At 40.8% G+C, this 12,310-nt stretch overlaps 1 protein-coding gene across 1 annotated transcript in view; it reads left to right on the forward strand.

Annotated features, from left to right (window-relative positions):
• dntt (deoxynucleotidyltransferase, terminal) overlaps nt 1-12,310 on the forward strand; it is an 81,928-nt gene that overhangs the window by 46,468 nt on the left and 23,150 nt on the right. Inside the window, exons 9-10 of the mRNA XM_042434264.1 lie at nt 3,316-3,564; nt 3,994-4,077. Of these exons, the coding sequence (XP_042290198.1) occupies nt 3,316-3,564; nt 3,994-4,077 (333 nt within the window). The remainder of the gene's footprint in view (nt 1-3,315; nt 3,565-3,993; nt 4,078-12,310) is intronic.

Raw genomic sequence — 12,310 nt, forward strand, 5'->3', positions numbered from 1 at the left:
ACCATAACTCATTAATACTTTTCTCTGAAGGCATCCATATGATTCAAGGCTGAAAGAAATGTACTGCTAGGAGGGACCGAAATATCTGCTGGAATGAGAAGTGACCTACATTTGCGGCCTTATGTATGCGATGGGCTGCAGACCTTCTCCCACAACTTGTCTCAAGTGTGGCTTGGGGGAATTTTAATTTCAGATTAGTCAGTATTTAAGTGCTTTTATGCCGTCATTCTGGCCTCATTATCTAAGTGGGAACTGTCACTGCCTTTAGCTAAGCTATTACTGAATGTAAAGGGGACTTTAAGAGTCCCTCTCCCTGCCTATTATTGGAAGGTGAATGGTTATCTGTAATTGCAGAGGGAGAGCGGTCCAGGGGTGCAGCAGTGGGTGACATCGGGAATTTTCGCCTGCAACTGTGCCACAAATGAGTCCCACCCAGAAGACAATTAGAGGAGTGAAAGTGAGAAGGGAGGCTGGCGATTTCTTTTAGATCTGCTCCCCACGTGTCACTCAAGTTTTTCAGCGTCACCACCTTGGATTTCTCAGTACTTTCTTTCTCAGTGCCCACTGGAAAGCGCTGTCCTCATCTGATAAGTTGTGCGGGTCGATGGTCGGGCAGGACTGTTAAGTAGAGGCTATTGGGGCTATGCTGACAGGGTGTTTAATGTTTTGTGATTAACCTCAGTCATCGGTTGGACAGGCAGAGTGGCTACTTGCTGCACTTGCTTCCCCAATTATTGCTCTTTAAGGAGAGTGCAGCAGATTTATGGCCACTGAGAGGAGAGTAGTATCCCAACAATTACGCTGGGTGCTGGAATTAAATTGACAATTTGTAATCTTAATCGCCTCAACACTCCCGCATCCAGGGAGAAGCATAATCAGCCAGGGCGAGGCGTGGAGAAAATCAATTCACACGCACTCTCCCTCTTTTTCTGTCTTTCCCACTATCTACTCATATACCTATTTCTTACTTTCTTTTACAGATTCAACCCTGTACTCTAACTCTCTTGCACTCACTCCATTTCACTCCTTTCTACACTTATGGCTTTGTTTCCCATCAGTGGTCCCCTCTCCTTCTTTCTCTTCAACACACTGACATCTTACTTGGCAGAGATTTCCATTATCTGAGGAGTGGAGCCATTTACCAGGGAATGGGCTTCAGCCATCCACTATGGCTGACTGGAGGCGCTTCTCTCTATTGGATCTAACACTCAACCATCCACTTTTTTCACCACTCAAATTAGACTGATGACAAGTCTGACCAGATGTTAACACAGTGGTCTATGTCCTTTTTCTGCCGTCCAAAGCCCTTTACCTCTGCTTCCAGTCATGACAATAGTTGCCACATTTTTTCAAGCTTAGTTTAACCAACCAAAATGACTTTGCTCTTGATTTAATCACTGAGCATCTTATTGTGATGTATTCATTTTACAAATTTCAACATGAGTCTTTGCTACATCTCAAAGCTGGCTTGATTTTTCCATCAATTACAGCCAGTTCTGGAAGTGGTTCCGTAAGGCTCTAAATATAGGCACAGCAGTGTCAACAATGTCAGCATGCTAAAATGATCACAATGTCAATGCTAAAACATGCAGATATTAAGCTGGTATAACGGTATAACCATCTTAGTTTTGTGTTGTAGCATGCTAACACATTAGCACTCAACACAAAATAGTTAATTGTAGTATTAGCTCATGAACCAAAATTTTTACCTGATGGTGGCGCTAGAGGAAAAGGGGATCACCAAAGTCCTCCCAATTCATTCTAAAGGGGGACATAAATGTCTGTATCAGATTTCATGGTAATCCACCCAATAGTTGTCAAGACATTTCACTAAAAAGTGAACAAATGTGCCAAACAACAATCAAGGTAGCCAGTTGCACTAATCTCCTGGCCAGAGCTATATCACCTATGTAACAAGAGGGTGCAGGCTTTTCTTTTTACAAACATACCACAAATCAGACCATCCACCAGGGCACTCTACATTATACTCAAAGAATTCCTCTCATTCCTCAAATGACTATTTTAAATACCTACACTATCTTCATTTACAGAAACCTTAATTCAACCATTTTCAATACCTCCTGGCTTATATCTAAGTTGCCTTTTATCTCCAAGATTAGGAAGAATGTGCATTAAAGCAAATAATAGTGCTCATGGAAAGCATTTTATATGAATTGCATTGAGATTTTAAAGGATCTTATGATTCATTGAGGAGCAGAGAGGTGCTCTGTGATTGGGCTGCTGCATTCAAGTACAGCATCTGGCCACAAATGATCCCAAGGTTTTCGAACAAGGGGCTGGTTCCCCTGTTCAGGAACTGTTCTCATTTTATCTGTCAAATAACAGGGTGGCATCTTCCAGTAAAACCCCATTTACTTAAATGAGTGAATGAAAATTACTTATTTTGTAGATTTACAACACAGGATGTCTTCAGACTTTCCGCAGCCAATGTGTGACAGCAGTTTTTTTGATTGGCTGGAGAAAAGTGGAGCTGATGATCTCATAAAGAATAAATCAAGCTATGCAAACATTTTAATGTAACTGTCCTTTTTGATCAAAGTTTAGACCTTGAGCAGTATTCCAGTAATCGAGTCTTTTTAAACACAAATTTTAAAATATTGCCAGTCAGTGACACAGAGATGAACATGCAGGCTTTTACATCCTCTCAGCTTAATTGCTGCAATGCTAATAAGGCATGACTCAGATCTGGAAATATACTCAATGCTTTTGACCACGACTAAGGGACCATAATAATCCAAATGTGGCATCTTATTTTGGAGTCAACAGTAAACTGATCAAAGACTTTATTGATCACCTTTAAGGCTTCCATATTATATTTAATAACTTTTAACCTTCTATCAGCTAGTGTGCAAGCTCTGATCCTCAGATTGAGCTCTTTTTGGCTGCTCTGAAGTCTGGGCTAAAGATGAAAGGTGACCGGGTTTTTGCTGTCAGGACCCTAGGGTGCTTACTTGAGCAAGACAGACTGGCTGTCCTCCTTAAATTCACTTGCTAAAACCCCTGCAAAAAAACCTTTTAATAATTTTAGTTGAATGATTTATACAAAGTTTAACTTTTATTTTATATCTGTCCCATAATTGATACACTGAAAGCTGTAGTTTAAAGAGGCACTAGCTTGGTCTTCACTGTGAAAACAACTTAAATCACAACTCAGGCCTCTGTGAAAAAGTGATAAAAAGATGGATAATATGAAAGCCGGGCCCATCAGTTTTTCATTCACTTTCGATTGTGGGTATAAAGCATCACAGACAGTGTGACTTAGTGACCTGATTCTCTCCTCCTCCTTTTCACCAGGGTATCCTGCTCTACTGTGACTACCAGGCCTCCACCTTTGATATGTCGAAGCTTCCCAACCACAGGTTTGAGGCCATGGACCAATTTGCAAAGGGCTTCCTGATCCTGCGTTTGGAAGGCAGCCAAGTGGACGGAGGTCTCAACTGTGCTGAAGGGGACAGCAGGGGCTGGAGGGCAGTGCGCGTGGACTTAGTGTCGCCACCGATGGATCGTTATGCCTTTGCTCTCCTGGGCTGGACCGGCTCCAGGGTATGAAGGATTATAGAGATTGATTGACAGTAAAGAAGCTGCAGGTGGAATCCATGAGTAGGAAAAAAGTAAAACAGAGAAGTTACTGTATTTCAGGATTAATCATTTCTTGTTTATACTGACATCTTGTCATAAAATAGTGCTTGGGCAGAAGAACATCAAGGTCAAGGTGGAGTTCTTTGTTGTTTTTTTTTACTAAGAGGAACTTTTTAGACAGTTAATATACCTTCAGATATACTTTGAAAGTTTAGTCAGTAATATGGAGAAATACCAGAAATGTCTGATATCTTCTTGCTCATGACATAAATAGGAATAAAGTCCTCCGGAAGATAAATTGCTTTCAGGCATCACAATTTCCTTTCAGTGCCATAAAAACAGGCAAGTAAAACAGATATTTGGTTTCAGACTATTGATTCTTTTCTTCCACAGCAGTTTGAGAGAGACCTGAGGAGGTACGCTCGATTTGAGAGGCGGATGCTTTTGGACAACCACGCCCTGTTCGACAAAACCAAGGTACTCAGTGCAGCATTACACACAACAACTGCAACTGATTTCCCACTCAGTTGTCTCATAACATACAAAAAGGCAATTAAGATTTATTCCATATGATTTAGTGGTGTGGCTCAATGGATGGTCTTTTTGGTTCGTGCTATTGGCATTTGGTTCAGAGTGAAATATCTCGAGTATTGAAGGACCACTAATCCTCTGTTGGCTTGAAAGGTGGTTGGTTACAACATAATTCAACTTTTAAGTTTTCACAGTGGAGAAAAATGATCAAAACATCCATAGAAACTTCTATAACCACTGAAGCATAATCCATTTCTCTGCTGTCCATCTTTTCCTTTCATTATGTTCCAATATGTTCCAATCACTAATATTTTCATTAAAATATGCCAGAATAAGGCTGGATATGCTGCTTCTTTTCTCTGAAAAGAATGAAATGAGTAGAAGCACAGGAATTATTGTGCTGTAATAAACCATGTCATCAGTGAAGAATATTTTTTTTTACTATTTATTATTACTTTTAAATTTTTAAATGTATTTCTTTATTCTTTTAATTATTTGTTGGTTTGAATCCTACTTTAAGGGCAGGGACTACTTTGTGTCTAAAGGTAACTACACATCTGAATGGATAAATATGACCTGAGGAGTTGCCCAAGGCTCCATTCAAGGTCCTTCTCTGTTCATCTATATGTTCCCACTGGCTCAGATTATGGAAAACAACAAAATATGTTACCATGATTACCATGATGACCCTATCATCAGGGGGCTATTGTCCAATACAAGCACCGAATAAGTGCATTGAACAAATAAATAATTAGATATGTCAGAATTTTCTTCAATTAAACAAAGAAAAAACTGAAGTAATCGTTTTTGGAACCGAGGAAGAACGATTAAAAGTCAGCGCCCAGCTTCAATTTATAATGTTAAAAACCACAAACCAAGCCAGCAATCTTGGTGTAGTCATGGACTCAGACCTGAATTTCAACAGCCACATTAACACAATTACAAAGTCAGCCTATTATTACCTGAAGAATATATCAAGAATTAAAGGACTTACGTCTCAGCAGGATTTGGAAAAACCTTTCCATGCGTTTATCTTCAGTAGACTTGACTACTGTAGCGGTGTCTTTACAGGTCTCACTAAAAAATCGATCAGACAGCTGCAGCTGATTCAGAACACTGCTGTTTGAATCCTCACTAAGACCATGAAAGTGGATCATATAACTGCAGTTCTCAGATCTTTACACTGGCTTCCTGTCTGTCAAAGAATTGATTTTAAAATACTGCTGTTGATTTATAAAGCACTGAATGGTTTATGGCCAAAATACATTTCTGATCTGCTGCTACGTTATGAACCATCCAGACCTCTCAGGTCGTCTGGGACAGGTCTGCTTTCTGTTTCCCGAGTCAAAACTAAACATGGAGAAGCAGCATTTAGTTAATTTAATTAATAGGTAATGTAATTTTTACGGACGCCAGCGAGAGACGGTGTTTGACATGAACAAGAGATTAATTTCTCCTTTGTGGCAGTGAAAACAATACATAGGTTTGTGGATAACTGTCTATATTCAGTTTCATTCGATATTCAGACCTGACAAACAGTAATGTTAACCATTATAACAGCACTATAACAGCAGGGCTATAACTATGTACTGGCACCCCCATGACACACAGTGGGACAACCTCTTGTGGGAGAGATGATAGCTCAGCTACAACATAGATACCCACACAGTCACTCTCTCAAAGGGGCATATAAATGTGTTTCTAGTGACTGTCAAAACTCTGCCAGACTCCCTGTCATTCCAGTGGAGAAACAGGAAGCAGGACACTAGCTGCTCATGGCTGGTTAGTTCTGACTTAGCACTGACCCTGCTCCTCTGTTACATTTTTACAAAGTCACTGGAAGGAGGATTCTAGCAGAATTTGAGGGTGAACACCATTTCCCAGGAGGCAGAGAGACAGAGTCAGATACAAACATACTGTAGAGTCATAGAGAAAGCATGTGAGACTAAATCCATCAAGAGTGAGAGAAAAGGCCATCTGATGGGTGTTTTCCATAGACTATACTACGAGGGGGGGATTTGCTGCAACATCTAGGCCTCTGTGTGTGTGCTTATGTATAAATCTGAATACTAAATTACTGCCAAGGCTCTGGTCCTCAAAGGTTATGGGAAGGAATAGACCAATGTGTTGGACTGCGGCTGCATGAGAAAAATTAGACCAATTATCTCAAATTATTCAGAGCAATATGTGTTTTCACTCTGAGTGAGCAGAAAGTTGATACTGGAGCGAGAGCAACTTTTTAAATTATTATAATTATTATTAGTGTTTATTGAACAAGGATCATGCACAAAAACATTCATCTCAAAATGAGAGGAGATGATTTATTCCAGATGTAGCTATTAGCTAATTTCCATCTTCAGTTTTCCCAGGGCAGGTACACAGAACAATCACCAGACACTAAAAACATTAATTTACATGCAACACCATTACATAGTCTGTATCATTCTAACAATTGTACAGACAAATCTATCAGCACACATCGACATATAAATACCAGCACATTTATCCAGTACATTTTTCAATCAATTATAGCACGGTGCTTGGTGGGAAGTGGACAGGGTTTGGCGGGCATGATGCAGTTCTCCATCTCTCACACACACACACACACACAAATGAATGTGAAGTTTACATGAGTACATCAGAGCAAGTTGAGTGAAGAAAATACATCTTAATGTTTCAATATATGAAAGTGCAAGCTTGTTACCATAAAGGTAATTGCATCGGGGAGTTCATGGTTCATTCACACGTTTCAAAATTAAATAAACCACATCTTACCTTACACACAGCACTGGAGGAAAAATCTATTTACACCATAACTCATGCAATTTAATAACCAGCAAACTCTTGCCTACAATGCTAGAGCTAATTAGGTTTCTTTAGGAACAACTAGCCTTTTGTGCGAATCATGTCCTTCCTTGGCTTTAACAGGGATAAAACTGTCAGTAGTGTGTGTGTGTGTGTGTGCAGTGTGTTTTCTTCCAGTAGTGGAAAGTCTCAAGCAGTGGTGGTGATACTATATGTGAAGGTGGGCTGTCATAATTGGTAACCTATAAAAAAATCAGACCTTCAGTCGTGGCACATGAGATATTTTTAACCATGCAGAGAAGTCATGCTCCACATGTGAAAATCAGTTTTGACAACGGGTGTGACGAGCTCTGAGACAGGGGTGACAGATGACACTGATTTGTGTATTTTCCATGCAGAGAGTAACAAGTAAGGGTTTGAATACCATGTAATATAATTAGGAGACCAAGAAAGGACAAGAATTTGTTTGAAATGTGTTGATCAATGGGTCCACTTGCAGGCTTTGTAGTTAATTCAAGCCATTTGTATGTTGTACATCAGCTGGAATTGCACAACCTCAGCATTTTTTTAATCCACACGAGACTCTGATTTACAGCTATCAGACAGAGAAAAACTCTCCTTACCAAACCTTTTCCACTACACAAACCTAAAACTGCATTTCTACCACATCTGAAGATCTGAAGGCAAAGTATTAAAAAATGACAGCTGTTATTTTATAGTTTACAGTTGCTCAGTTTTTGACCTACAGAGATGAAGGGAGACCAAAAACAACAGGGCACTCATTTCCAAAGAAATGATGCAGCAGCTGCTGGGTGTGTTATGTTTTTTTTTATTTCAGCTTTAGTATGTCAGTGACTATTACACAAAATTTCTATCCATTGCTGAGCCAATTAGCTAATTAGTCTGTTGACAGAAAATTAATTGCCAACAATTTTGATAATCAGTTAATCACTTAAATAATTTATTAAGCAAAAATCTACTTTCTTGCTTCTCAAACATGAAGCTTAGCTGCTTTTCTGTGTTTTATATCTTGAACTGCTGGTCAGACAAAATGAGTCCTTTGAAGATGTCACCTTGTGCTCTGGGAAATCGTGCCGTTGTTTGCAGTTTTCTGACATTTTATAGACTCCAGTAAACAAGTAATTGATATTTTTAGCCATGCAGAGAAGTCATTTTCCACATGTGAAAATCTGCACTGAAAACAGGTGTGATGAGCTCGGAGGCAGGGGTGACAGATGGCAGCGACTTCATGCAGAGAGCAACAAGTAAGGGAGTTTGAATATCATGTAGTATAATTAGGATATAGCTACATGAAGGGCAAACAAATGCAAGTTTGTTTGAAATATGTTGATCAGTGAAGCCACTTGCAGTCTTTGTAGTCAATCCAATTTATTTTTATGTTGTGGAATTTCACAACCTCAGCTTCCTTTTTATCTACGCGACTCTCTGATTTACAGCTTTCAGAAAGTGAGATACACCCCTGAAAGTACATGAGCCTCAGTGTAAACTTTGAAAGAGTACTGACATGACTCCTCAGCTGAAGGACTCAATTATTCAGCAGGGAAAAGTTTATAGTACTGACAAGACGACAACAAAAATTCCAGGGAACCATCAATCTTTGCGACAGGCACCTCCAAAGCTTGTGTTTATCCTGTCCCCGTGACTATTCGTTGCATCCTAAGGCACCCCATCTCATTTCCAATGCATAGGGCAGAGCGGCAAGCCGTTTGAGTTGCGAGCGGAGAGGGACAAGGATGTAAGGCGTATCAGTGTGCGGATCGACAGAGGAGACACCCTGTCACTGCAACGTCCCGTCAGCCACTCCCTGGGGACGGAGGTCAGAGTCCCGGGATCACTGGGTGGCAGCTTCCTGACAGATTTTATACACAACCAGCCAACTCAGATGGTGTTTATTCAAATGCAAGGGCAAAGCCAGGCTTGCTGACAGTGCAGCCATCCGTGCACTGGAATGGACAAGGGGAAGTCACACAAACTCACAAACAAACAAACTCACATTCAGACCTTGCATATGTTCCGACGTGATCTCATGGGGTGTCATATTAATAGCACACCACTTTTAGGACATTTTAAACTTTGCGTGTGTCATTTAACGCCGTTGGTTAGGTTTAGGCACAAAAACCACGTGGATAGGGAAACCAGTCTGGTTCAGTAGACTCTGATGAGGTAAGAAGGTAGCCTACATCAAACACGATGAGGAAAAGTAGAATCTATAAAAAGAGAAGGGTGAGGAAATGTGGCTACTACAGGAGATTTACAGCACATAACCATCAGCTTTTTGGAGATTTAAAAGTAGTGAAACAGGCCAAACTATTTATGCACACACACACACACGCTTGCTTAAGCGGCATCATTACTTGCCAGACTAGTTTCAAGGTCAGCAGAAAGCTTAACAGGGTACATTGAGAGAGAATCGCACGGCAGTGTGACCCGTTTTTCATTCTGCGCTCTACATCACAGCCATAATTAACGTAATGAAGATCAATTAACTGTCCCGGTGTCTGTCCTGTCACCGCCTTCACACAACGCTGACTGTTCCCTCTGTTCACTCTCGCTTCGCCCTGGGCAGAAGAGGAGGAGGAGCAGTGTCCCCCCTTTTTGTCCGCACTCACCGCCAGGCCCCCGTTCTTAATTGGTTCGACGTATGGCTGAGGACAGTGCGATAATGGCGCTTTCATCTTTTCCGTGTCCCCTCTAATTGGCCAGTGGTTTTGGAGCCATTCAGCCCTGCTCGTGTGACTGGTGTCAGGGAAAAGGGGAGCACTGAGGACTGATGTCTGATTAAAGGGGAGACATCTCAACTGAGGACCAAAGACGGTCATTTAGAGGACTTTAATCTTGTGGGCTTCAGAGAGGCTCTCAGCGGATACAAGCTGGTCTCCGTCTTATTATAAAATGCTTAAAAAAAGATTAGAAGGCTATACTCAAGCTAATGATCTCCTCTCAATTAAGGACAGGCTCGGGGGGAATCCTTGAGTCAGTGTGGGAGGAGGCTTGACAACTGTCACATACAGACACAATGACTTACAGTTCATGCACACCAATCACGTTTCCAATTTGATGCATTCACTGTGATCCAGTTTGCCTGCACAGGTGAAAATTGTGTCATCTGAACACTAGTGGCAACAGAAAAACGGCAGTGAAATGGCTGAAAGTGCAGGTTCAGGTTCTATAATCCAAACCAATTACATCCAACGACCCCACAACACCAGGCTTTATGTGTATCAGGAGATGGATGTTGACAGCTGGAGTTCCTCATGCTCATAAAGCCTCGTATAACAAAATGAACTGACTATGACCCGTGATAAGGACAGATATGATGCTGTCGAGCACCATTTCCTACCCCTTGAGAGAAAACACAGCCATGAGATGCTAAACTAAATTCTACATTTGTTTCGCCCTCACCACTTCCCTGCAAATCCTCCTGTTACCAAACCCTATAACATGACAGTGTGACAGTTTACCATAACCTTTGCTGCTGTTTTTTTTTGTTTGTTTGTTTGTTTTACCAGATAGTCCTAGGAGATTAAACTAAATCAGGAGCAGGAAGTCCATTTTGCTTTTTTGCAATATCTGAAGAACTGGTAAGATCAGGCAAATTGTTTGAGATGCAATTTTCGCACACAGTGACAACAAACAGAGTTGTTATGTTGTTCTTTTTGCTTTACTGTTACTCACTTGTGACATGCAGAGAGACTGGAAACACCAGAACAACTGGTCTCTAAAATAGCAACAATCAAGAGCGTTTCATGATTGTTCATTTCTGCATCTGAAATTTCCACCCAGTCCTAAAATTATTAGTTGATTAAGTTTGTCAACGGACAGAAACTTAATTGATTAATGAATTAACTAAGAAACAATTTTGATTTGATTTTATTAAATGTTAAATCATTAAGCAAAAATGCAATGTGTTCTTTTCTCTGTTCTATATGATATTAATTATATAATGAATCAAATATCTTTGGTTGGTTAGACAATTTAAAGGCATCATCTTGTTCTCAGGGAAATCATGATGGCCATTTTTCAGTCTTGTAGACTAAAGGATGAAGTGATTAATCAGAAAAATAAGCGACAGATCGATCAATAGTGAAGAAATTGTTAGTTGCAGTTCCTTTTCCGCCCCAAGTAACAATGAGTGTTTGCCTATTGTGTGTATTCAAGTTATAGACTTGTAACCCCAAATAGGTCCCTGGGAAAGTTGCTGCTGTGAAAAGGGCCATTTTCCCAACAAAGAAGCTATTGAGCTGGTCTGGTTTTCTTGTAATTGGTGAATGAAACCCAAATGGACAAAACACAAAAATGCAACCCAGGAAATCTTTTGCACCCTAGTGTGATCGATATGACTGCACCCTCTCTGTCAAGTTTGGGTTGGGACACCCTGCTAGCAATAACTGACATCTAGGTGTCCTCTGAAAATACTCTGCTGACTTGTAGTGCCACGGGCACTTACAACCAGCATCAGTATCAGGTCACCACAGTTGAAATTTAACTTAAGTATAGGTCTGAGGGAGTGGTGTCTGCTGGGGGAGGCTGAGGGAGGGAGTTGGCTCTGTGTATGTGTATGTGTGTGTGTGTGTGTGTGTGTGTGTGTGTGTGTGTGTGTGTGTGTGTGTGTGTGTGTGTGTGTGTCCTCTGCTGTAAGTCTGAAGGTTTGTGATAATTAATATGTGTAGTGGGCTTGATGAATGAGGACAGGTGGAGGATTTCATCATGCCTAGACAGACTGACTCCCTCCCCGGGCAGGAGGGATCCATGACCTGCCCAACACCTCGAAAAAACACACCCCTCTACAGTATGTGTGGCAGGATCTACCCTTGAAACTCACTCTGTGTGTGTGCGGTTATGTGTGTGAATACTCAGCGGTGCAGCTCAGGTGTACTCAGGCTGCAAAGCAAAGTACACCTGTTAAAAATATGTTCATGTAAATGCAATTCATGTCGTTTGTTCTGCCTATTTATGCATACTTTCACATACCGTGTGCAAAAGTGTGTTATATGCTGTGTGTGTGTGTGTGTGTATCAGTATGTGTCTTTCTCAGAGGGTAATTACTCTATGTCATGTGCAAGAGTGTGATTAATGAGGTCCTGGTCAAAAGGCTATGAGCGTAGATATCCTGGCTTTAGTCCTGAAGCACAGTTCCTGATATGAGAGGGCCATTCATATTTTCTCTACCTGACACCTTCTGGCTCTACATCACGTTCCAAAGCTTTCAACCAACCAAAAGTTAACCAAAAGGAAAGCATTTAGTCTATGTCCATTCTTCCATCAGTGATCAACAAACCACTGATCAACAAACCTATACTCAAGAAATTATTTCAGTGTTATAAATTCAATTCAATTCAATTTTATTGTCATT

Source organism: Thunnus maccoyii, chromosome 14, assembly GCF_910596095.1.
Source record: "Thunnus maccoyii chromosome 14, fThuMac1.1, whole genome shotgun sequence".
In the NCBI taxonomy this organism is placed as follows: domain Eukaryota; kingdom Metazoa; phylum Chordata; class Actinopteri; order Scombriformes; family Scombridae; genus Thunnus; species Thunnus maccoyii.